This window comes from Carcharhinus amblyrhynchos, chromosome 17, assembly GCF_965287045.1.
Source record: "Carcharhinus amblyrhynchos chromosome 17, sCarAmb.v2.hapA, whole genome shotgun sequence".
In the NCBI taxonomy this organism is placed as follows: Eukaryota; Metazoa; Chordata; class Chondrichthyes; order Carcharhiniformes; family Carcharhinidae; genus Carcharhinus; species Carcharhinus amblyrhynchos.
In genome coordinates this window covers 26,613,529-26,641,072 of record NC_137340.1, presented here as the reverse complement: position 1 = coordinate 26,641,072, position 27,544 = coordinate 26,613,529, and the positions used below count along the sequence as shown (strand labels likewise).

The window sequence follows — 27,544 nt, the reverse complement described above, 5'->3', positions numbered from 1 at the left end:
AACATCTGGCAAGCATTTTCGTCTTTGAGATGCCTGATAAGCACGATTCCATTAGAAGCAGCTCTCTGCCTGGTACAGGGATGACTATTTTTGCTCCCCTGAGTATGATGCCATCCTGTCATCCTTGAGGGGAACAAGTGGTTTCATTTCTTCAAGTAACAGGCTGATTGGCCTAACCTGTAAGTATCTGTGTCTTACTTTGGGCTGAAATGGATGCCAATTGGTTCAGTTTGCTTTGCTGCCCAAAACTCCAACCCCATGACAACTCGCTGTACTACTGGAGCAACTGGGACACTTTCTTGTAAAGGTAGGTGGCTAAGCACATCCACATTCAGTATGTGTGTTCCAGTGCTTGAATGTATATTTGTAGGCGAACAGAATTAATGCCCAATGTTGAATTCTTGCCGATGTGATTGGCAGAGTACCCTTGTCTTTGTTAGAAAACCTAAAATTGACTGGTGGTCAAAATGATTCTAAAGTGCTGATCATACATAGACTGGTGAAATTTCATGGCACAAAAAATTACTGATAACGCTTTTTTCTCAATTTGTGAGTTGCTTTTTTCAGTCTCTGAAACAGTTCTTGAGACATAGCTTATTGGCCTTTCAGATTCACCATCCACATCAGTGCTTTATGGGGAGGCGTCGCAAGTCAACACCAGCTCTTTAGTCCAGTCAAAATGTCCTTCCAAGTTTGAAGAATGCATAAATTGTTTTAATTTGTTGAAAGCTTCTTTCTGGAGAGTCTTCCAAGACCAGTGCTGGTGTTTCTTTAGCAGAATATGCAAGAGGGCCAATAACATCGAGGAGCTTGTTAAAAAATGCCCAAAGTAATTTACCATTCTCAAAAATGATTTGGGTTTAGATGTAATCATTGTGCCACCGTGCCTCCAATATCTGTTCTAATTTAGTGATATAATTCGTAATTGTTTTGCCAGGGGCTTCCGCCTTGAATTAAATTTGAATCTCTGGAGTATGTCTGATGGTTTAGGCTGGAAATTTGACCTTACCAATTCTACAAGTTCACTGAGGGAGTCATGGTGGAGGAGTCAAATGGAGTCTATCTGTCCAAAGAGGGGCATCTTGTTTTTCCTCTCAACTTCACTCACCTTCAGTGTAAACTGGATACTCACAATCTGAGGATCTTTTTTTTAAATCTTTGTCGCTAAATATAAAGATGCTCATTCACCCGTTTAGGGAAAACACAACTCACTTATCGCAGGTTAAAGTATTCAGAAGCTTGCAGTCTTGTGGCTGCAATCAGCTCCCAAGATGACTCTGACATCAGGCATCATGGTGGCACAGTGGTTAGCACTGCTGCCTCACACACCAGGGACCCGGGTTCAATTCCTGGCTTGGGTCACTGTCTATGTGGAGTTTGCACATTCTCCCCATGTCTGCATGTGTTTCCTCCAGGTGCTCCGGTTTTCTCCCACAGTCCAAAGAGTGTGGGTTAGATAGATTGGCCATGCTAAATTGCCTCTTAGTGTCAGGGGGACTCGCTATGCTAAATGCATGGGGTTATGGGGATAGGGTCTGGGTGGGATTGTGGTCGGTGCAGACCTGATGGGCCAAATGGCCTCCTTCTGCACTGTAGGATTCTATGAGTACAGAAGGCTATGCTTACCGGGATGACCTTCCACCCTGCTCCCCAATTGATTCCCTGGGTCATGTGACCCTTACTCTCCAGATTGGTCCTTAAAGGGACCACACAAATCTACCCCAATATATCTTATTAGATCCTAGGAAACTAGTGAGTGCTCAGAAACAAATTATTATATTAACAAATCATGGTTAATGTCAGGTGTCTGCAGCTGACACAATTGTTAATGGCAGCATGGTGGCACAGTGGTTAGCACTGCTAACACAGCATCAGAGAACCCAGTTCAATTCTTGGCTTAGGTCACTGAGTGGAGTTTGCACGTTCTCCCTTTGTCTACGTGGGTTTCCTCCGGGTGCTCTCGTTTCCTCCCATAGTCCGAAAGACTTACTGGTTAGGTGCATTAGCCATGTTAAACTCTTCCTCAGTACATTCGAACACTGGAGGGTAGCGACTAAGTGAGTTTCATTGCAGAGTTAATGTAAGCCTATTTGTACACTAATAAATAAAACTAAACTGTTCAATTTTATCAATATGTTCCTAAGTATTAATCTCCTAATAGAGCTGTTAGTGTTCCTGATGCAACGGAATATCATTCCACTTGTATATAACAAGAAGAAATCCTATCTGGAGAGGACATCTGAATGTTTATTTGAATCAATGTTCAACAGAATTTTGATTATGATTTATTCCTACCTTCCCCTCGCCACATTTGGTGCCGGTTAACACAAGTCCCGGGTCAGGCATATCATCCCCCAGATAAACATGTGTGCCACGACACAAGATTTTGCCACCTTCTTGCAAGGGGATGTTAGTTTCTATGGAGACTGCATTTGTTCCAATAACAGGGCGGCTCGCTCCTCCCTGACATTGGATTTTTCCACACTGGGCATCTCTGTTAAGAAAAAGAGACAAACGGTGTAGACATTCAGTTGAAGTGGAAAGACAAAAGCTACAAATGATACACTGTACTCCACAGGATAATTAAACTTCAGTCGATTAGGTAAAAAGTCTGGAAAGAATTTCACAAATGCATACCAATGCACTCAGCTAACTTCAGGAATTACAAATAAGTGAACCTGTTAAGCACTGAATGTCTTTCAAGTTCTCTCAAAATCTCCACTCAATAACCAGATCACATAATCAAATTAAGAATTTTCTGGTTTTTATTGATGTAACACATTGCAAAGCACATTAACAGAAGAAGAATATCTGTAGAGAAATTCAGATTAATTTTTAATGTGTGATAATCTCAATACCCATAATAGGTTTTTAATTTGACTTAACAATTGTTTGTGCAACCACCAGAGGGTTCTCCTTCAGTCTAACATTATTCTTCACAACTCCTGAGTCTGGCTGTTTTGACTGACTATGTTACAAATCGGCTTCATTCAGCTTAGTTTACATCTTTGGAAAACTTACAACTTGCAGTTCATTTCAGTAATGCACAGCCTTAGCTGCCAAATTTACTGGGCAATAAATAAATGAGGAGGCTCCTGTGCACTGTATAAATGATTAGGCATAAAGTGGAGTTGTTCTTGTACGTGTGGAAAATAATTTTGCTGAGTAGATTCAGGTACGTATCAGTATTCTGCTGGAAGGAATTATTTTGCATTCAATCATGGAGAATTTTTAGATGTTTATTTTCCCCTATCAAACACATCAGTAAATGGATGGATGTATTTCCTTATCCTCCGAGTGATTGAGTCACTTTTCATAAACTGGCAAATGTTTTTGTGCATTTTAAATGAAAATGGTTACTTTATTCCCCATTTGGCCTGGAGGTTAATGGAATCTCACATGACTCACCTGCATTTTCACACAAACACAAGAGTTACATACAGATGAAGGTAAAACAGAAATTATAAAGATCAAATTTAACTCCGTCTCTAATTCAGTGCAGGTCTGATACTTCTCAGTTGAGTTGTTACTCGCTGAAATCTTGAAAAGATCTTGAAAACGCAGAGATTTCTTCACGATGGTTCCTCTTGCTGACATTCCTGGTGAGTTAATTTTTCAGGTGAGCTTGAAGATGGAACAGGTTAGAGGTGAGAGAGTCCCTTGTCCTCTTTCAGGGTGCTGGGATTAGGCACTTTAGCTGCTTAGTTGCTTGAAGCAGTCAGTTGCTTGTCAGACTCTCTTGCTCTGATGGAATTCTGTCTACAACCAGTTTGTATTTTCTGCTATATCTTTTAGTGGGGAACAAAGATGGCCACTAAGCCATATGACCAAGTTACAAATCATGGTGAGTGTGCTAATCATCAGACTATTTTAAATATTTTTGGCCCCTAACTTCCTCAAAGTGGCAATCAGTGACGGATTGCCACTCTGTCGCGACTTACCTGCGCTCAAATTGAAAAGTGCTTGTCTTACCCATCCTGACTCAGGCTGAGCGAGGCTGAAGAAACCAAGCACATCCACAGCTCCAGAAGTGAAGTGTAAAAGGAGCTGAGCACCCTGGCACTGGCTGCCATAGAGCAGGGGTGTTTAAAGGTCCCGTTGCAAAGCAAGTGAATGGGATGTGGGAGTTCAAAAATTGGCAGCAGGATCCAGCCTTGGGACAGGTGAACTGGACATTGGGTGGGGGTGGGGGTGGGGTAGCAGTTTGGGGGGTGTGGAGGGGGTGTAGGAGGTGTCCCATGTGGGGTTCAGTCTGGGTGTTTAAAAAGTTACTCTGAAGTTAGAAGTGTCCTTTTTTTCCTCCTAACTCTCTTGGAATAACTGTATGTATAAAACTGGCAGAATCATCTGAAATGAACGTTTCAAATGGCTTTTGCTACTTGGTTCTCAGTGCAGCACAACTGTCCAAAGAAGGTTAACCCTTCAGGGGACCCAGGAGTTATAATCCATTATGTTTGTAAGAAGAGAAGTTTTCTGTGTCCTTCATCCATGGATGCATTTGCAGATCAAATTTAAGGGGCTGGATTTTGCAGAGATTAATGAAACAATGGTGCGTGCTGCTGACTTCGAAGAAAAGTGCCCTCAAAGACCTGGTGAGGTTCTGTTGTGAATTTCCCCTTTTCCTGCATTAGTTTGAATCTGGCATCCAGTCAAGACCATCTCCAGGGTCCAGCAGCAAGCAGGATACACAGCCAATTGCTTTGAAGTATTCTCACAGTCAGCAAACCAAGAAGAACTGAATCTTTTCATTTTAAATTTTAAATTTCACAAGAATAAAGCAAATATTTGTGACATGCAGATGGCATTTAGATAAAAAATAAAATATCATTATCAAACATACTTTAAAGATATTTGGAATTTCTTAGCATAATGGAGAAATTAAACATTCAACAAGTATGAAATTACTCTTTATCAGTAATTATGAACTGAGAACTCTGTTAAAATAACAATGTGCATCCTTTGCAAGAGTTTTAACAGCAAGACCAAAGGGGGGTAAGAGTTTCCACAGTACAATGAATTCCATTCTTGACACTCTTTGGGGACATGGATAACGAAGTCTTGGGGGACATGGAGAAATGAGGGATCACGGACAACAACTTCTGGATTTCTGGGTCTAACTGTACAGGTACAAACTCCAGAAATCCAGAGGACAGGCAAATTTTTGTTATTAGTACAACCACAAAATCTAGGCCAAGATTTCCTATGGATCATCTCAGATTTGACACTTAGTCTGTTCATGGGGCAGCACAGTGGCCTCACAGCGCCAGGGCCCCTGGTTCAATTCCAGCCTCGGGTGGCTGTCCATGCCGAGTTTGCACATCCTCCCCATGTCTGCATGGGTTCCCTCCAGGTCGTTCATTTTCCTTCCACAATCCAAAGATGTGCGGGTTAGGTTGATTGGCCATGGTAAATTGATCCTAGTGTCAGAGGGATTGGCAGGGTAAATGTGTGATGGTGCAGGAAAAGGGCCTGTGTGGGATTGTGGTCAGTACAGACTTGATGAGCCAAATGGCCTCCTTCTGTACTGCAGGAATTCTACGATGATTCATATGTCAACAAAGAATTGTTGAGTTGGTAAAATAGCACCAGCTCTTTGTTCCAAAGGTGCTATTGGAACTTCTGTCAGCCTGTTATAATAAAACACAAAGGGCAATTCTCTCTAAATACCTTAGTGTTAAAGAGCTTTCAGACGCAAATACCGAATCTTAAGCTGAATCTTTAATGTAAGGCAGCATTTAGTAAAGCAGTAAAATTCTTATGCTAGGAATGGCCACCCAGACCTTTGTTAAGGGGTTCTTTGTCACTTGGTTTTCTTGCTAACATTCATTAACAGAGCAGTACAGTATCTGGGTGGATACTCACTTGATCTAATCTCCCAACAGTGTCTAGCCAGTTAGGAATAAACGAGTACTTGGTGAGAGCTTGAGCAGTACTTAAAGCTATATCACCTTTTAATGTTTATTTGCTGCTGAAGGCTTGAAGAAGGGGCACAGCCTCAAGATAAAGGGGGAGGTGGTTTAGAACGGAGTTGAGGAGGAACTTCTTCACTCAAAGGGTGGTGAGTCTCTGGAATTCTCTGCCCGTTGAAGTGGTGGAGGCTGCCTCGCTAAATATTTTTAAGACGCGGGTTGATGGGTTTTTGATAAGCGAGAGGATTAAGGGTTATGGAGAGAGGGCGGGAATGTGGAACTGAGCCACGACAGATCAGCCATGATCTTATTGAATGGCGGGGCAGGCTCAAAGGGCTAGATGGCCTACTCCTGCTCCTATTTCTTATGTTCTTAAGACTTTTGAAACATATTAGGAGATTTTTAGGGGCAGTTTGTCAAGGTTTCATTAACACAGTTATTCCTGAAAATCTCTGAGAACTTTTTGGGCACCTTCTGAGATTCACCAGGAGAAAGGGAGTGTTTGATTGCAGGCATATCACCAGGAATACCCCTCAGTCTGCAGAAGGACATGATGTCAAACAGAGCAGCAGCAGCTCCTGTCCTCCTGCAAATATTGAATGTCCCTGGGGACCTTCACCAGCTCCACAAACCTGTGTACCTTCTCAATCAGTCCCTGAGCCATCACTGAAGCAAACTGCACACGTTCAGCAGAGGTTGCTGAGTGGAACCCACTATATTGCTCTTGAGATTGCTAGGCCTGCTTGTGTCTGTTTTATTACTTTCAGGCATATTCAAAGTACGGTAATCAGCCATAAATCCAAAACTGTGCAAAAACCAGACTTTCAAACAGGAATGTCTGTTCACTACACTATCCATTTAGCATCAATATCAGCCTTTCACCAAAATAACTCAGATTTTTATTTGGCAATGGGTTGAAGGGTTATCGGGAGAAGGCAGGAAAATGGGGATGAGGAGCATATCAGCCGTGATTGAATGGCGGAGTGGACTTGATGGGCTGAATGGCCTAATTCTGCTCCTATATCTTATGAACTTCAAAACATACAATTTTCCATGACGAACTGAACAAGGCATACAAAATTTACAAGTGTTTATTAAAAATTAAGGATTTTGGGTGGTAATTGAATAAGGAATTTAAATTCCCTATTTATATAGTGACTTTGTAAGAAATATCAAGAATGAGTTTTGTCCTTCAAATATGGTCTTACATAAAAGTCCATCAAATAGAACCTTGCCAGTCTGGGTCCCGAGGGTTAGTTGCATGTAAAGCCTCAGCTTCCTAGAGAATTTAGCACAGAATCACTTTTCTACAAGAATCAGCTTGTTCAAACTAGTTTGGAATTAAGGGTCAACCCAAAGGCTGCATTAACCCAAAAACTGAAGGCAAGGTCAGTTCACCGCATTTTGCTTGAAATATTCTGGTTCAACTCAAACCGAATGCTTCATTATGGCCCCATCTGGTTTGAAATATACTTTCATGATTCCACATATCTTTAAAAACAGAGAGCTCCAGAGTGTCCCTGTTGCTACTTTCATAAATTCATGCATAGCCATCCAGAATTGACTTGGGGTACTTTCACACAAAGATCATGTTTGATGCTTCGTTTTCTGAAATTGGAATGAAATGAGATGTTGCTGCTTCAATGCCTGTTCAAAAAAGTAATTTCCTTGGTCAAAAGGTTTTTTCTATTAGTTGTGGAATTCAGCCACCTGGGCCCAACCGGGAACACATGCCTTTCATGAAAATGCCTCAAATTTAAATGAACTCTAACTAAATATATCTCTGTGTGAATGATGTATGATGTGCAGCAGGTACGTGCTCATTCTGCATCAGAAGGGGGCTGCTTGCTATATTGGCTGTGGGGCCCTGTACTTGTCCAGGGTGTGCCCTCCCACCCCCTGCCGCAAAAACTGGCATAATGTTCCCCAATTCCATGTTCAGCAACAGTTTCAGACTTCTCTGTGTGGATTGTTTGCGACTGCTCACAGCTTGCACTGTGCATACCGTACTCATGTGTTTCAGGTACTCAGCAGACAAACCAGCAGTGCTTAACTGTTCTGCTGCAGGCCGCCATCCAAAAGGCACGTTTGAATCTTTTCTTAAACTGAATGTAGAGCCAAGGACAAGCCTGGCGTTCCAGCCAGCTGAATTTAAGTCCCTCGCTGTAAATGGCAAACTGCCTCGAGAACTGCGACAACTCTCATTCTCCACTCCCTCCCCGCCCACCCCACTGCCAGCTCAGGAGTAACATACAAATGAGGTTAGTGGGACAATTTGCTGTGGTCCACTTGATGGCCTCCCGCAGTGCATGCAGAACTGTCTGCACCTGGATCGATCCCCCACTTTGGCAATGATCTCATTTTTAAGCCTTGGGGTTATCGGAATTTACATTCAAAATATCTCCAAAACAAATATCCTCCTTGAGAAGCTGACAGACTGACCTTTTCTAGCTCAGCAAAAAAAATAGTTCTGTAAGTGTAAACTGCTATAAAATAGGCAGCGTGAGCAAAGCATTAATCTGAACCACTGGGAAAAATGAAATCGTCGTATTGAATATTTAGTGTGGGCTCCTAACAAAATTTGATATCATTGTTGGAAATACAATATAACCTGCTGGAAAAATTGAGTAGCAGGCTGGGAGAATCATCCTTGGCATCATTCACTATGGACCATTATGTCCAGAAATTACCAAAGAAATGACACATAAGAGTTAAATAGCCCTATTCTAGATTACAGATACACTTGATCAGTCACAAAAGAAGACAAACTGCTATTGCTGCTAAATTAAACAAAAACAGGTAGTTAGTTTGCAGTGTACTTAAGTCTGTACTCATCCAAAATTCTCATAACGTGAGAGCGTAACACTTCAATATGATATCCTCAATTCATTGTACAGATAAATATAACAAATTCACCCACAAATACCCAGTTACTTGAGGTAAATAGGGAAGTAAATCATAAGCATTTGGTACTATAATGGTGGTCAAAAAACAAAAGTTAAGTGCAGCTTTGTAAAAGTTCATGAAAGGTTTTCTATACTTCCGTACGTTTTCAGGTCGAGAAATCATGAGATAGAAAAGTCAATTGCTTGTCTCTTGAGAAGAAAGAAGATGTATTGTCTGTACCTGATCTCACATTTTGCAAACAAACCGGTCGAGTCCTTCCCACAATTCCCATATGGGTCACCCGCTGAGTTTACTCTTTCAAAGCAGATTCCAGGGGCAGGTTTAGCACCTAAAGGAGTCAGAACAATTTTAGTCACTTCTTTGAGTACTTGTTAAGGTGAATAAAGGAAGTCCCAGAAATGAAACTTCTGTGGTATTGTACCAGTGACAGTACCAAACTGATGCAATGTGGAAGATGCACCATAGAAAGCATTCTGTCTGGTTGTATCACAGCTCGGTATGGCTCCTGCTCTGCCCAAGACTGCAAGAAACTACAAAGGGTTGTGAACGAAGCCCAGTCCATCACTCAAACCATCACTTGCCCACCTATGGACACTGTCTATACTTCCCACTGTCTCGGAAAAGTAGGCAGCTAATTAAGGACCCCACACATCCCGGACATACTTACTTCCTTTGGGAAAAAGACACAAAAGTCTGAATACATGTACCAACCGACCCAAGAAAAAGCTTCTTCCCTGCTGTCATCAGACTTTTGAATGGGCCTACCTTGCATTAACTTATACCCTAACCATGACTGCAACACTACATTCTGCACTCTTGCCTTTCCTTCTCTATGAATGGCATACTTTGTCTGTATAGTGTGCAAGAAACCATACTTTTCATTGTATACCAATACATGTGACAATAATAAATCAACTCAAAAGAATAGTGTTCCCCTCATATTTGTACCTAGCAGCACTTTTCAAATAAAATATAAAAGCTGATTTACTAACATTGGGTTGCTGGAGGGGTGGGGGCAGGGTTTAGCTTTTCAAATCTACCTGGAGTATCCTATGATCATAATAATTCAATCCTCGTCATGAGCCATCTATTCCTCATTCATTTCAAATTCACTCCAAATTATATGCTCCAGACTTCTCTGCCCCTTGAGCTAATACCACTTCACTAACACCTCGTGCAGAAAGACTGCCTGCTAGCCACGAAGGTGGAACATTCCTTTATTGAAACCTTTCCATTTAGCAGCTTCATTAAAGGCTGATGAAATTCAACTCAGCTGTAACAGGAAGAAGTTACTGGCAGGCAGCCTCTGAAGTCAATCAAATAAGCATGTCTCCAAAGATCCTCTATAATAATAATGTCATGCATTGGAAAATTCAGGAGTAGGTGCTTTTCAACTTCTGTGGTGGCTGCTTTAGGCAAACGTCAGATCCTGGATCAGAAATAAAATCAGCAATGACAATAGCTTAAAAGCAGCTTCAAGGCAGGTGCTGAGGTATATCTCATGCTGTACTGTATAACAAGAAGTTTCAGAACACCAGGTTAAAGTCCAACAGGTTTATTTGGTAGCACAAGCTTTCGGAGCACTGCTCCTTCATCAGGTGAGTCAGCACCATACAGTAGAACACAGATTGTTTCTTTGATCCTTCACTGAAGTAGAGAGTGAAGCAAAATTAACAGGCAGGCTGACCTGTGACCCATTGCACGTTTCCTAACATTTAGTTCAAGGGCTGCAAATCCCAGAATCTAGACATTTTGCTCACTTAGTTCCCTCCCTGTCAGGCTAATAATAGTAAATTCAATTTATAACAATCTAATTATCAAATGTAAGAATTGAAGTAAAACGGTTATAAGGAGAATGAATTGACATGCCTCATGGCATGGCACTAGAAAGTGTCTCACATCTTAATAGCAATGTTAACTTCTTGCCTTAAATACTCTCCAAAAATAATCAGATAATGCAATTTTTTGCACTATAGTGTTGTTGGATTTAAGCTAATCATTATATACCTGGTCCCCAGAGAGTAATACACTGCTGTTCATGGGTCTGGCACATCCCATTGTAACAGTAACCATCCTTCTTATGACAGGGTTGACCATCGTGTAGATATACATTGGCTGGACACTGTGCATTCGTTCCAGTGCAAAATTCAGGCAGATCACATGAATTGCTGGAATCTCTGCAAGGGGTTCCTGGAGGCTTCAGCTGTAAACGTACATTAACAAAAAAAGAAAATAAATTAATGGGTTGAAAGTTACATTATGCAGTTGGAAATTGTGCAAATAGAATGACGGTCGTTTGTAGGTGCAGAAAACATATAGTGAAAGTTAACATTAACATTTAATATTGATTCAAACAACATGTTAACCAAATTGGAAGTGGTCATTTTTTAACTGAAGCAATAATAATATGACACATGAGAGTAAACTTCTGAAGCTGTTCTCTTAGTTGTCCCGTTCGAGAGTTTCTCTGGGTCTTCTACTGAAATTATGGCAGATGCAGAGGAAAACCTGCATGATAATTCCCCCTTATCATATGTTCATCATTATTGTTTCAATAACACTGGATTCTACACATGCCAGTACTATGTTGCTGCACAGGAACGTGAATTCAAATCCCACTGTGATAATTTGGAAATTGGAATTTATTTATTTTTTCATCACTGGACAAAGTTAGGACTTAATGCCTATGGTGATCCCTCTTGAACCGCTAGTCCATGTAGTGTAGGAGGCACCTGCTGATGGGAAAAAAGGGGCCCAGAATCAGACACCATCCTCCATCACCTCCACTTCCCGCCCCTGACAGATCTTTAAACTGATGGTCCTCATCTCCACCTCCTTCCTCCACTTAACTCATGCCTGAGGCTCCAACATCAATCCTCTGTCAAGGCCACACTGCTGAACTGGCATTGGCCACAGCTCCTAGTGATGCTGCTGGTAATCAAGCTCTGAATGGCTGATAACTCTTAGAGATAGGAGATCATAGAATCACTACAGAACAGAAGGCGGCTATTTGGCACATCAAGTCTGCACTGATGCTCTGTGAGAGCATCTGATCCAGGCCCACTCTACCACGCTATCCCCCTATCCCCATATATTTATCCTGCTGATCTCCTTAACCTACACATCTTGGGATACTAAGGGGCAATTTAGCATGGCCAATCCACATCTGCACATCTTTAAACTGTGGGAGAAAACCGGAGCACCCGGAGGAAACCAGAGGAAAGAGGCTGGAATCGAACCCGACTCCCTGGAGCCATGAGGCAGTTTTGGTCCCCTTATTTGAGGAAAGATGTAGAGACATTGGAGGCAGTTCAGAGGAGGTTCCAGAGATGAGGGATTTGTTTATGAAGAGAGATTGAACAGTTTAGGGCTATATGCTCTGGAATTTAGAAGAATGAGGGGAGATCAAATTGAGGCATACAAGATGATCAAAGGCATGAATAAAGTAGAGGTGGAGCAGATGTTTCCGCTGGTGGGGCATCCTAAGATGAGAGGTCATAGTCCTGGGATAAGGGGTAGCAAATTTAAAACAGAATTGAGGAGAAATTGAGTATTGTGAATCTGTGGGATTCACTACTCCAAAGAACAGTGGATGCTAGGACAGTGAGTAAATCTAAGGAGGAGTTAGACAGATTTTTAATTGGTAATGGGTTGAAAGGTTATGGGGATCAGGAGCATATCAGCCATGATCGAATGGTGGAGCAGACTTGATGGGCCGAATGGCCTAATTCTGCTCCTATAAATTATGAACTTATGACAGTACTAATCACAATGCCAACTTTACGCACCCTGGAACAGGATTTGTGGGGGGGGAAATTCCCCTCACACAAGTCAGGAAGCCTAAAGATGGGAAGGTAAGTGGCCGATTAGGGCTTAATTCCATTGGGCCTCTAAAAGTGGCTGCAGCGACGGCTATTGCTGGTTTTCCAGTCAGTGGATGGGCTCCAAACCACTAAAACTAAATATCACTTCTATAAAGATTAGACTTTTTCAGAACGGCTGACATAAAATATGTTATTGTTTCGGTGAGAGCAAAAAGCTCAGTTCTTGAAGGATTCTGTTACCTTGCAGTCTTTGCAGCAAAGTCCATGTGCGCACACTGCTTCAGGCTTCAGGGTGCAGGTACTCGCATTACAGCATGGATTGGTACATTCCTCAACAAAGAAAAACAAACTGATTGGATTATTTATGTTCATTAATACTCAAAAATCAAAGCACTGGACAGTTACTGGAAGAGAAGACATTTTGGCCTTGTAATTACTGTTAGGTAACAAAGCGCAAAAGTCTGTCAGCATACATCAAAAGATTGAAACCTTAATTGATTACTTATGAGCCATTTTTACGTCACTGCTTGGTATTATCAACTGTGCTATCCTTTGTGCTTCATTCAGATATTCATTTATGCCATAGGTATCGGAATAGGTAAAATTAATAACACAAGTGGGATAATTTGATCAACTGATAATATTTCTAAAAGCCACAATAAACCTGCTAACATGTGTCTAATTTGGCTATCTCCTAAAACCTCAAAAACAATGCAAGCTGATGTTCCTGTTTGTTCCGTGTGTACAACACCTCTCTAGTGTAAGGGCTGACAATTTGGCACAGATTTTCTCATTGCCATTTGGGCAAAGGCATCACTTTTGCTTGCTGCTGCCATCAGTAGGATATAGTCGCGTAGATTTACTTCACAAGAGGAAGGCCATTCAGTTCATCTTTGTCTATTCAGTCAGATAAACCGTAATTACCCAACTTGCAACATTCAACTGTTTCTTCAATGATTGCAAGGTATTTGTCTCCATTGTTTCATCAGTAACCTCATTTTAATGTTGATTATTCTTTGCAAAGTCTCTAGACATTAGTCGTAAAATTAACTAACAAGTTTGAACTTCTGTCCTTTAATTTTACTTATGTAGCTTAATTTAAGGTAATATTTTGGATGAACCTCCTCTACAATATCAGCAGTCATATATATCTGTAACATCGCTGCTCAGATATTTCCTTTCTATGCTAGAAAAACTCAGGTTTTTACAATCCTTTCTCATCCCTTAGATTTCTAGTGTTGCGGATTATGAGTAGCTCTTCTCTGCATTCCCACTGGTGCTTCATTGCCTCTCAGACTTTTTGACAACTAGGGTTGGATGACTATTTAAGGTATGGTCTGGATAGAACACTACAAAGCTTCACAATTATTTCCTCTTACTCTACTTTATAGCTATGTATTTTTAGTTATGTATTTCAACACATTATTGGCTTTGTTGCTTGTTTTTCTGGATTGGTTGGATATATTTAGTGTTGAGTTTATTTAGACTCCTAAATCTTATTCAGCTTCATTCATACTATTTCAACATCATTTAAGGACTATGCATGCAATCTATTTTTTCTTCCAGGTGGTAGCACTTTACACATTTCTGCACTAAATTTCATTTTTCTGCCCACTTAAAAACTTTGGCTGGAATTCTCCAGCCGTTCATGCTGGCAGGTTCTTCTGGTCCCACTGACAGTGCACCCCTGTGACAGGTTTCCCAGTTACATGGGGTGGAATCAATGGGAAATCCCATTGACAGCAGTGGGACCAGGACACCCTATTGCCGGAAAGCAATGCTGCCACCTCTGGCTACAGAGAAGCACTCAGCTGGGAGGCTAGAGAATCCCACCCACTGTCTCTTTCCTGTGACTCCACTGTGACTCCAACCTCGTTTTGGCTACCGTCCGCAAACATGACTATTTTATATCAAGTTTCAAAATGCACATTTATATAAATTAGAAATAGCAATGGGTCCATTCAGTCGCTGAAAACCTCTGTCCTTGCTCACAACTGGGATTCTCTGATGCTGCTGAATGTGAACAGAATTTTGGTGAGAACGCCAAATTCTCCCCTTTCATTTGCAGTGAGGTGGGCACAGGTGAGGTCAGAGAATCCCCCCATACCAACATAAATCCTCTAATGACAATTCACTGTTTTCCACCCTTCAAACAGTTTCTTTACTCATTGCCAGCATTTTACGCTGAATCTTTACAGCTTTGAAGTTAAGCAATAGGCTGTCGTGTGGAACTTTATCAAAGGCTTTTTAAAGTTCAACTGCCAAGAAAAATTAACTCATTGATAACAGAGTCGTCCTTTGCAGAACAGGGCTCCCTATTATTGTTCCAGAAGTTATTATTTGTAAACATTGTGAATGATTCAGATTTTTCGGTAGCAAAAGCTTCCTATCATTTCTTGGCAACAGATTTCTCAAATCATCAACAATACTGCTTAGTAAAGGTAAAGTAGCCACGATCCCACAGGACTTTAAGGGGGAGAGCTGATAGGTGATGATTTAACCTGAGGATCACTACACCTCAGGCAAGAGGCAAGATTGAGAAGGTGGAGCCTTCATGGATAACCTCAGCCAGTACGGGGGTTAGTTGTAATGCCTCATCCTGTCAGCTTGGATCTTGTTTGATCGAACCCAAGATGGGATGTGATGTTTTGTCTTGTCTCGTCAGCTTGGATCTAGTTTGCTCCTCATGTGGGACCATGTTTGGACTTAATTTGAATTGGTTTTTGTGATTAGAGCTAAAGTACTGAAAGGAAAAAAAAACTAACCAGATGTCCAGCCAACTGAGCTATCCGACCCTTTTGGTAGTGATTTATTGAAAGGCAAGCATAGTTAGTATTGTAACATTCACAATTATTTCCTTTTTTGAATCACAGATTTGTCACATACATGCTAATGTCAAATAGAGGGTGGGTCAAACTAGTCAATGAGTGATATATTTATTGTAAAACCCGAATGGGTATTTCAGTCTGCTACTTTCTTTTAAAACTGTAACAGAGAATGTTGTTCTATTGCAGCATGTTGGCCCCACAGGATTTTAAGCTGTGGAAGTTAGTGCTATAACTACTTCATGTATAAATGTTTTGATGACACACATGGGGCTTTGAACTTCTTTTGTTCAACCACTGATTTACTATGGTACTGCTTTATATTATGTACAGCCACATTAAGTATGTTGGCTCTAATCATTGCCATTCTATAATTTATTTTGTGAAAAAACTCAACACAGAATTAAGCTTGACACGAATCCCCTAAGAGTGAATTTCAAATTGGACAGAAACAAGGAAGAAATTCAGTCTTTTTTGGTCGTCCTTACTTCAAGTTCACCACAGTCACACTCCTCGCCCTCCTCCACATATCCATTGCCACACTTTTGCCCACCATAGAGCTCTTTTACTTCTGGCATGTTGAAGAGACACATTCCAACTCCCTTTTCCAGGCTACTGTCCAGGTCTTTCTTGCTACAGCTGCTAAACACTGTGGGAAAAGGATATCTGAAAAAGAAAAACAGTGTCAAGCCTAAATGTGCAACTCAAAGCAACTGTGTTCTTATACCCTCTTTCTTCTCTATCAACTGTCACCAATAGCAAACAGAGGAAAGAAAGTCTGGTTAATTAACTTGGTTTGCAAACTAAGATTCCAGGTTCAACCTTGCTCAGAATATATACTACTCATGATAGTTTATGTATTTTGGACTATGATTATCAGTGGAAGATTAAGACATCTCACATAATGCCAACATTCACAGCCAAAATACATTGGCCGGAATTTTCTGACCATTCACAGTGGGATTTTCCCAAGTTGCTTCAGTGAACGGAGATTTGGTTTGTTGCCAAAATCTCTGTTTTCACTACAGTGGGAGCTAAGCATGAACGGGCAGTAAGATCGCACCCATGTTGTTCATCTACATTCTTTTAAAATATAACCCGTTATATTCCTTCTGACGGAGGTTCCGCATCTTTTCACAGATGCTGACTGATCTGCTAAGTGTTTCCAGCACTTCTGCAGTTTGTTCTTAACGGTATCATTGCTTTCTAATTTCCTCCTGTCAATCCTTGTACGCCTCTAATTGAGTCCAGATTGTTAGAACTATAGGAGATAGGCACAGTATTGGTCAATTAAGCTGAGTGTTTTACTACAATTACAACTGACAACCATGAGAACAAATCTTTTAGCCAGCAGAAATGTAACGCTCGACGATAACGCTAAGATGTTTTCAATGTTAAAGACATGATATTATATGAATGTAAGTTGCTATTGCCAGTGGATTTATTCCTGACCCTTACGGGGGAGATTTTATGGAGCTCATAGGAGCAGGAAAGGTGGCGACAGGGTGACAGAGTTACGCAGGACGTAAACTCCAATTTCCTAATGGCAGGTTGAGATGCAGAGATTAGGTCAGTGACATCCTTGTAGCGTGTCAGGCCTCACACCATACTGTGGGGCAGGTTTGTGCTTGCATTACATTTGCAACCCATGAATAGGTACTAATTTTAAAATTACATTCTGCCTTCAAGGTATAGTCAGCGGCATTTGAGAATCTCATGGCATCTGGTCCACACTCGTTTAAAGATGTAATGCAACAGTTGGGTTTGTGCAGTTGTGTCTACGGTCAGCAGTTAAATGCTGAGGCACAAGGGATGAGAGCAGGAGAATGGAGGCTCGGGACCAGAAAAGATGAAGAAGGGTAAGCAGGGTCAATAGGGGTTGAAAGGTTGAGGTTCGACTGCATGGAGGAGTGGGAGTGAGATCCAAAGAAGGGCAGAGGGTGGGGTCATGGGCATGGAGGAGTGAAGTGGAAAGGGCCTGATGTCCTGGGTCAGGCAGAGGGAGGGGGGTAGTCCAGTGTTGTACTCACTGCTCTGTGGGACATGGCTGAACTTACAGCCTGATCAAACCCTCCATTCTATGCAGTCAGTTGAGGTAAGTAAATGACCCTGAAGGGCAGGGTCATTATTGGTCATTATTGTTCAAATGTGGGTATTGGCAGATAGAGTCCTTATAGGGCCTTCACCATCAGGCAGGGAGCGTGATTGATAAAATTCCACCCAATACACTCTGTGCACAGAATGCTGACTTGGGTGAGAAAACCGGCATGTAGTTCGCCAGCTACACAGCTGAGTTTACTCTCCACATTCTCTGGAGGCGTGGTTCCCACCATCAAGCTTGTGTGTGTGTGTGTGTGTGTGTGTGTGGGGGGGGGGGCCTGATAGAAATGGCAACGTCTTCTTTACTGAGATCGGGGGTCCAACAAAACTTCCCTCAGCCCCAACAGACACAGGGCCACAGGTGACCCCTCCACAAGCAACGGTGCAATGGACTGCACAATATTTAGCACCATTCACGACTCCTCAGATACTGAAGTAGTTCATGCCCAAATGGAAGAAGTCTCACAACACCAGATTAAAGTCCAACAGGTTTATTGGTAGCACAAGCTTTCGGAGCACTGCCCCTTCATCAAGTGAGTCATCATGTCCAAATGCAACAAGACACTAACAGTGTCCTGACGTGGGCTAGCAATTGGCAAGTAACATTTGTGTCACATAGACACCAAGCAATGACCATCTCCAACAAGACAAAATCTAACCATCGCTCCTTGACATTCAATGGTATGACCATTGCTGAATCCCCCACTATCCACATCCTGGGGGTTCCCATTGACCAGAAACTGACTAGACTTGGCATATAAATACTGTGACTGCAAGAGCAGGTCAGAGGCTATGAAATCCTGCAGTGATGAACTCACCTTCTGATTTCTCAGAGTTTGTTTACATGTATAAGGCACAAGTCAGGAATATGACAGAATACTCTCTCCTTGCCAGGATGAGCGGAGCTCTAACAACATTCATGAAGCTGGACACCATCCAGGACAAAGCAGCCCATTTGACTGGCATTGCTTCCACAAATATTTACTTCTTTCACCACCAACACACAGTAGTAGCAGTATGTACTATTTACAACATGCACTGCAGGAACACAGCTAGGCTCCTTAGGAAAGCACCTTCCAATCCCACAACTGCTACCATTTCGAAGGACAACAGCAGTAAATACCCGGGAACACTACCACCTGTAGGTTCCCCAACTAGTCATTCATCACCCTGTCTTGGAAATAGATTGCTGCTCCTTCAGTGCTGCTGGGTCAAAATCCTGAAACTCCTGCTCTAACAGCACTGGGGGTGTCTCTACACCACATGGACTGCAGGGGTTCAAGTAGGAAGCTCATCACTGCCTTCTCAAGGACAACTAAGGATGGGCAATGAAGCTGGCCTAGCCAGCAAAGCCCACTTCCTGTAAGTGCATAAAAAAATTGCTCCAAACAATTGGGTAGTGGAATGGTGGTGGAGGAAGAAATATGTAAGTAAGTATGTGAAACGAATAGAAGATGTAGAAAAACTATCAAAGAAATTTTTAACGACTCGAAGACAAACTGGCAAGAACAGCTAGTGAGAAGGGTAAAAGGAATGGAGCTTTTCCAATGCATGCAGAACTCTTTTGTTACCCAGTGCATAAAGATCCCAACAAGAGTGGGAGCACTGTTGGGTCTAATAATGGGAAATGAACCAGAATAGATAAGGAAATAAAGTGTATGGAAATATTTAGGCAACAGCAATAATAACATACTAAAATTTAAGATAAGTATTAAGAAAAACTCAAATTGGTCAAAGACCAAAATAATACATTGGAAAATGCTGATATGAAGTGAAATTGAATGGAACTCGAGGAAGTGGATTGGAATAAGATACTGATAAACACAAAAACACAACAGCAGTGGGAAACATTTAAAGCTGTGATCGAGTTCCCAAAGGAACATAGCCCACTAAAAAGCAAGAGCAAACTAACCAGTAATGGGTGATTAAAAAAGGACATAATTAAAACTATAACAAAAGACATATACTATGTACATAAATAACAGAAGAAAGCGTGACCATGAGGAACATGGAAAGGTTAGGAAGTAAACAAAAACATTATAGCACAACAAACAGAAATTAAGGTATCAAGGAATGAAAAAGAAATAGCAAAGCATTCTATAGGCACTCAAAAATCCCGAAAACCAGTCCAGAGAAATGGCTATTAAGTGATCCACAAAATAAAAGCAGGACTAGTGACCAATAGCAATACAGATATAAGGACCAGAGGCTTCAGAGCATAGTGAGAGTGGAACCAATAACTGAAAACAACAGGTGAAGATAAAGAGGGAGAAAAGGGGAGAGAGAGAAAGAGAGAGAGAAAGAAAGAAACAGAGGATGGGATTCTCTGATCACAACCTCAGCCGCCCCACTGCCAGCAGGATTGGAGAATTTGGCACTCACCAAAACTCTATTCACTGCAGTGGCACTGGAGAATCCCTGCTGTGGAGGTGTTTAATTATTTATTAGTCACAAGTAGGCTTACATTAACACTGCAATGAAGTTAGTGTGAAAATCCCCTAGTTGCTACACTCTGGCACCTGTTTGGGTACATTGAGGGAGAATTTAGCATGGGCGGTGCACCTAACCAGCACGTCTTTTGTAATGTGGGAGGAAACTAGAGCACCTGGAGGACCGAGAGAGGGAGGGAGAGACTGTGGTAACTAATCAAGGAGTGACATTAAAGGAGAGCAGGTAGGTGAGTGGTTGGTGAGTGTTACATTTCTGCTCTTGAATGGAAAATATAACTGTTATTTTATAGAATAAATAATTTAAAACTAGGTAAATCAATCATTAATAAAATTAAAAATGTTGACTGAATGAAAGTCTTAACTAATTAAATAACCGGTTACTTTAATTACCCAATATTTTAATTCTGCATCTTGCTCCTACTCTGACTTTTCTGTCCCCAGTTTCCAGCAGTGTTTCAATGAAAGGCTTGAGGAGCCAGACCTCATCTTTCAATTTGCCACTTTACAGCCTTTCCACTCGACACTGAGTTCTTCAATTTCAGATTGTAACCTCTCCGGTTTCAACAGAGATGAGTTGGAGGCCAGGGGTCTAACCGCCAGAGGCAGGACCCTAATACCAATATTTTAACGAGGCTATGTGCTTCAGATGTTAACTCTGTGTTAGATATTGTGCTTGTAGGCTCAGTGTCCAAAGCTGGACCTAACAATTAAGTGCCTTTCTAGCACTGACTGTGGGCCATGAGGAGCAGGAATGCTTTTCTTGGCTCATCAAGTAAGCCTCCTTATGATTGGATGGCCATTTGCTCACGTACCACCCTCACTCCAACCCCCTCACCCACCCATCCAAACATCCCACCTTTCTGGGGTAACCTCCACCCAACTCCCCCTCTGATGCATGACCTTTCCCTCCCTATTTGCTCTCAGGTTTTTAGTTGTGGTCTGATGCCACAGGCCTCCCTGCTGCGGCTTGGATTTAAAAAATTTAGGTAAGTTCTGAGATTAAACCTTCAGGCACTATACCTCCTGTCTGCGCACCCCACACTGCTTTTTGCAGTCTCCTTCTAATCATCATTTTAATATTGCTACGATATCAAACGTCCGCATTATTTCCAAATATCTTTAATGAAAGACAATGTGAAATATTATTTTTGTGAAGTACATAAAAATACTTTTGTGACAAGGAAAACATATGTTAATAAAGATCTAATGTTGGTGTGATCTGAGGGAGATTTGACACATGGCCTGGGTAGACTGACACAAAAAATTAAATTCACAAATGTAACAGTAATACTTTGAAGTTGTGGCCCAAGCATAAAGTGGAGTCTGAGAGCTAATTCATCAAAGCTGACAGCGTTATTCTAGAGGGGTCTGTCTCCAGTCCACACTGGGAATTTCACTCAGACACCAGTTTTTCCTGGAGGAAATCAGGCAGCCAAGTAAAGTAGCTGTAATCATCTCTAACTTATAAGCGATCGGCTCATCTCCCTCCTCCTGATTTTTCTCCTGTTGCAGTTCCCCAGTAAAATAAATTACAGAAAAAACACGGGTGAAAGGGATAAATTGTGTGCTTGAATGCAACACTATTCGTGCTGCTGGAAATTTACAAACCATTGTGCACAAGAAAGATGAGTTAGTGCGAAAGAACGATGAGTTTGGAGCAAGGTTGCGTGTTGGCAAGTAATTACATCTGCATCTGCAGGAAACCCACTGATAAAAAAACAAGATAGATTGGTTGTGTTTAAATCTGGTAAACAGAAACATTACATCCCCTGCAGTTGATAAATGGAGAAAAACACTGACAAACTAAAGTTTCATAGCATGTGTGTGTGTATTCACACAACGTTCAATGGCCTTGGATTGACGATGACAGGACTGACTTTTGCACCAGATTCAAAGCTAGATACTACCCATTTGTTCCCTTACAAGTCATTGAAGGGACAGAGAGATGTAATACTATTTACCCATACTCTCACAGAAAGGTTTATATGTTTGGTGCATGGAAGCAGTGTTAAATGCTACTGTTTCTATTTATTAATATAAATTTAACATATTTATTCAGGAACCAGTGGCAGTGAAATTAGACAGAATTATAGAATCTACAGTGCAGAAGGAGGCCATTTGATCCACTGAGCCTGCACCGACAACAGTCCCATCCAGGTCCAACTGCCATAACCGTCCTAATCCCCTTGACACGCTAAGGGGCAACTTAGCATTACCAATCAACCGAACCCGCACATCTTTGGACTATGGGAGGAAATCGGAGCATGCGGAGGAAACCCTTGCAGACATGGGGAGAATATGCAAACTCCACACAGTCACCTGAGGCCGGAATAAAACCAGATCCTTTGCGCTGTGAGGCAGCAGTGCTAACCACTGTACCAGTAGGGCAGGAGAAAGGGCCCAAATATTTGCAATGTGTAATTAAGCTGCTTCCAATGCAGGCAGCATGCAAACTTCATGCTATCTATTGATTTGTAAGGCAGCTGCATGTGGTCAGTTATAACTAGGTTAGGAAGGGTTTGCTGATTTTTCCTCTTTGTCCCACTTTAGATGGGTTATAACAAAGATTTAATTGTCAAAATAATGTGATATTGTCAATTTAATATCCACTTAACTGTGAATAGTTCAATGTAAGAGTTAAGCCAGCCAGGTTCCTAGAGTTGGCAAGTCAGGTGTTAGTTCTATGACTTAAACTCACTCAGGTAATGATACAGAAACTATTAACAGAAAGGTTTAAAATGTACAAGCATATCCTATTTCCCACTAGTGCAGAAAGCACACACATAACTTCCCCAAGCATGCACACAAAATAAATAAAACTTTACGAAGTATCAGAAGTTAAAACTTTGCCAAGTTGAGAAAAGGTAAAGTCAGAACAACTATTCACGGATTGTCTATATGCCTCTTCACAGCGAGAGGGTCGCTTTCCACGCTGACTGCTGGTACTTTGGTACTTCTCATGGAAGCAGTCAGTCTGCAGTCAGGGCACGTTGATTCTTTTGTCTTAAAGAAAGCGGTACCAATTGGAATCCTCTGCTAATTTTTAGCAATGAGGTCCCCTGGTGGGTTTCCAGATCACAAACAGAGCTCAGGTTTGTTAACAGAGGCTTCAGAGAGAGAGGAGGAAAGGCTGCTGCCCCGACTATTTCTGTGGCAGTCTCTGACTATGAGTTCAAATCCAGTATTTTTCGCATTCAAGAGCTGGGCCACATGATCTCCCTCTGGTTTCAACCTGGGGCTTATCTCAGCTACTGTCTCAGAGAACTCCATAGACTCTGTCCCCTCAAAATGGTTTGTGGACTTCAGAAATGCAAATTAGTAGCTGCTGTAGGCCGGTATCCTTTGCTTAGCGCAAAATGTTCTTATATAAAAAAGTCCTGCAGATAGCATGACAAATTAATATTCTATATAGCACATGATAAACATGCTTCTGAATAGCTGCCATGCTCAGCAGAGGGCCCAGATTTACATAATGCTAGGATGGGATTTTCCAGCTATGTTTGTCCCGAAACCGGAAAATCCTGCCTGACGGGACCTATGCCTCGTCTGCCCCCACCTCCCGCTACAATTTCTATGGTGGACAGAATGGAAAAATTCCCCCCCCAACCTGCACAATTATCACCAAAACGTGCATTTGGATTGGAGCAGATGCTGTAACTTGTTGCAGAAGTAAGTGTGAAGAAGATGAAAACATGGTGCAAAAGGGTAGAGATCGTACTCCAAGGCTCCTTGAACCTTCACTGGATGTTTTGATCGAGGAGCTGGACAGGAAGAGATTCCCAGCAGTTGGTTGGGGAAGGGGAACTGTGGTTGGGCCCTCCAGACTAACTCCACAAAGAAGATAACTGTAGCAGTCAATACCATGACTCTAGTCCTAAGAACCAACTTACAACGCTGTAAGAAGTTTAATGACAGTACAAGAAACTTCATCTTCAAATGACAAATTGCACCAATGCAACACCAATCTGACATGCTGCTCAGTGCATCATATACTCATCACACATACATCTGCAAACAATTTCTATCAATCACAACTCATACACAACATTCATAGCTTCACATCACCCTCACATATGAAGCACTGCTGAAAGCCTTACACATACATCTCACAGTTTACACTCACTGCTGGCTACTCAATGACAGCCACATTACCCAAACACCACACTCCTTAACGCACTTCCCTCTCTCTTCCAGGACAAGGTGGTATGTAACATAGCTGTACGTCCTTAACCCTTGTACAGTGCTCACCATCATTGAAGGGATCATGACTGAGTCTGCAATCAGCTATGGGTCTGAAGCTATTAATGGTGACATTATGCTCAAACCCAATCCATTTTCTCCCATCTCAAACTCCTCGGAGTTAAAAGCTGCAGACGGTGTAAGCACGCACCTCTTGCTTTCTCCACCTTCCCTTACCAAAACCCTACACTTTGTGCCTTTCTCCTTTTACATACCCAGGGGCAGGAGGACTTGTGGTGCAGTGGGTACATTTCTATGCCTACATCAGAGCTCTGTGTTCAAGTCTCACCCAGGACTTGATGGTCACAAAAGATACATTTGTGGCATGGCCAAGCAAGTTGATTGTCAACATGTAAATCCTCCACAAAACTGTGACAGGTGGGAAAAGTGAGAGATATTCCTGGTCAGCAAGAATCATATAGTAGTTGCACTGTGACAGCTTCCCCAAGTTAAAGATTCCATGCATAAACACTTACCAAGGGCTGTGTGCTAAGCATCCTTCTCACTTTAAGGGAATCTCTCGAGAGATAGATACTTAAGACTGCAACATGGTCAGGCAGCGGTGGAGGAGAAAGAGGTAAAAGAGGAAAAAGAAGGTGATGAAAAATAAATATTTGCCAGAAACCTCCAGCCTTGCCTATGCCTGGGCTTCTCCAGTCCCACTGCAATAAATGGAGTTTGGCTGGGTGCCAAATTCTCCATTCTTGCTGGCAGTGGTGGCAGCACGAATGAAATTGGAGAATCTCGTCCACCGTCACTCATGCTCACAACCCCTAGATCAGATAATGATGCTGTGGGTATTTGAGACCTAAGATTCTAGGGTCTCAGAATACCTGTTTCACTAGGTAGGTCTATGAGTAGATATCAAGGGGTCTCCCTCAAGTTCTCAAATCCCTCCATGGCCTAAACCTCCCCGTCTCTACAATCTCTTCCAGCTTTACAGCCCTCTGAGATATCAATGCCTTGAATTCTGGTCTCTTGAGTGTCCTTGATGTTAATCGCTCCATCAGTGAGTTCAGCTCATTCAGGGGATATGGACGTCGCTGGCTAGGCTGGCACTTATTGCCCATCCCTAATTGCCCTTGAACTGAGTGGTTTGTTAGGTCATTTCAGAGGGCATTTAAGAGTCAACCCACATTGTTGTGGTTTTGGAATCAGACGTAGGCCGGGCAGGTGAGGGTGGCCAGGAAAGGCCCTAAACTCTGGAATTTCCTCCCTAAAATGTGTGCTTCTCCTTTGTTCTTTAAGAAGCTCCTTAAATCTTTTGATCATTTGCCTAAATGACTCCTTGGTGTCAAATCTTGCTGCAGACTGTTCTTGTGAAGTGCCCTGGAATGCTTTAATAATTTAAAAGTGTGATATAAATTCAAGTTTTTGTTGTTCCTCCTCACAGATCTCATGCTCAAGATGTGCTTAAAATATTAAAATGGCCATGTTTAGCAAAGTAGATTTTAGCATAAAACCTGCAACAGCCTCATCCTCTGGACAGTAAAAACGGGGAAGAAAATGTTGAAATAAGCTCAAATGTTAGCTTACTTTTGAAAAGTAAGAGAGACCCATGGGTACACATTACAGCAGAAAATCTCCTGAGTACAACTGATGTTTCTACTTGCATTTCACATCAAGTCGTGTACTGCTGGCAAAACTGTACAGGTCTTGTCACAAGCAATATATCAGAGAGAAGTTAAGCGCAATGTTCCTCCTACTACTTATTTTCTTCATAAGCACAGTTTCAAACACAGCACGAGTGCCTCCAACAAAATGTGAGGCCGATCTTTATTCGTGAAACGTTTACCGGGAAAACGGCAATCCAAATTTTCCTTGACTAACTAAGATATTTTATAAGGAACTGCAGTGCGATGTAGTTGGTCCTGATAGGAAGCCAGAACATAATTAATTCCATTTGGTAGTTTCAAGTCTGTGACATCACGTTGCTGAACCATAGCGGGGGGGATCTTATAGCCTTGCTCACCCAGAAACCATAAAAGCCTAAGATCAATGGACCTTTCCATTCTTCGCCCCTTGCCCGCTCCAATTCCTGTGGCGAGCGGGACGGTAAAATTCCAGCCAATAATTCTTGGCCATTCATCTGGAATAATAATCTAAATTTTAATAATAAGCTAATAGTTTGCACGTTCTCCCTGTGTCTGTGTGGGTTTCTTCTGGGTGGTCCTGTTTCCTCCCACTGTCCAAAGATGTGTAGATTAGTTAGGTTAACAATGTTTGGGGGGGTGGGATTATGGGGGTAGGGTGGGAGAAAGGGCCTGAGAAAGAGACTCTGTCAGAGATTCTGTGTAGACTTGATGGGTCGAATACCCTCCTTCCACATTGTATGATTCTGGTTGCAACTGTTCCTGACAATTTATTTTTCAGTTTCTAAGGTCAGAGGTATCAATGCTGTGAATGAAACAATCAGGAATAGATAGACAAGAGTAGACAGAGAATAAAGTCCACTTTTCTCTATTAATGCATAAAGATTTGCTCTGCTTACCAGGGGGCTCATTGTAACCTGGATGGATTTGTGTCAACCACCCATGTTAAACCCAGCAAAATCGGACAGGATATAAATCAGGTGGTTGACCCATCATTTCCTGCCTGGCGAGTTAGGTTAAAATTAATGTGCAGCAAGATGGTGAATGCAACATGAATTCCATGATAAAAATGATTAGCATTTCCAAAGAAATTGCAGATGTCTTGTGAAATCCAACCCGAATTCCTGTTCAAAGAACAGTCCGCAGTCAATCCACCCCCATCGTGGATTCGACTCTTCTGAATAAACCTTTTGAAAATAATTCGATACAAGTGCACCACAATCCCAATTCTAAACTCTCTTAAACACAGTACATTTGCAACTTAGTACACCTTGTGGTATGAAAGCAGTCTTTTGTCTTTTTCCAATAAATTTACTACCTTTGCCGTGGCACCAATGGGAGGTGAAAAACAGGGGTCAGTGTCTTTGCAGGTGGTGAAAGAGGCAGTCACAGACAGATTGATCTTGCTCTGTTTTTGTCCATCACTTAGCAATTATTTGCCGAAGGGTTAGAATAGAACTTTGGGAACAATTACCCAGAAGGTAGATGCCAAGTGAAGGGAAGAAAATACAACAATAGTACCATGGGGCCGGTTTATCATTGCCTTTGTGGCAACCTATTGCCTGGTCAAAAGACTGAAAAAGATTTTAATTTTTAAACAAACTCTTAAAAGGGGCCACAATCAAAGTTTTATTGGAACTTGTAGCTCACAGAGATACAGTGTAGCTCTTCGCTGTTTCAAATAATGTTGGGCCATCA

General features: G+C 41.8%; 1 protein-coding gene across 4 annotated transcripts in view; it reads right to left on the bottom strand.

Annotated features, from left to right (window-relative positions):
• Positions 1 to 27,544, bottom strand: part of adam12b (ADAM metallopeptidase domain 12b) — a 337,966-nt gene that overhangs the window by 39,273 nt on the left and 271,149 nt on the right. For all 4 annotated transcript variants that reach the window (XM_080205642.1, XM_080205643.1, XM_080205644.1 and 1 more), the window contains 5 exons: positions 15,954 to 16,131; positions 12,881 to 12,970; positions 10,824 to 11,019; positions 9,036 to 9,144; positions 2,296 to 2,494 (listed from right to left, as the gene is read on the bottom strand). In XM_080205642.1, the coding sequence (XP_080061768.1) occupies positions 2,296 to 2,494; positions 9,036 to 9,144; positions 10,824 to 11,019; positions 12,881 to 12,970; positions 15,954 to 16,131 (772 nt within the window). The remainder of the gene's footprint in view (positions 1 to 2,295; positions 2,495 to 9,035; positions 9,145 to 10,823; positions 11,020 to 12,880; positions 12,971 to 15,953; positions 16,132 to 27,544) is intronic.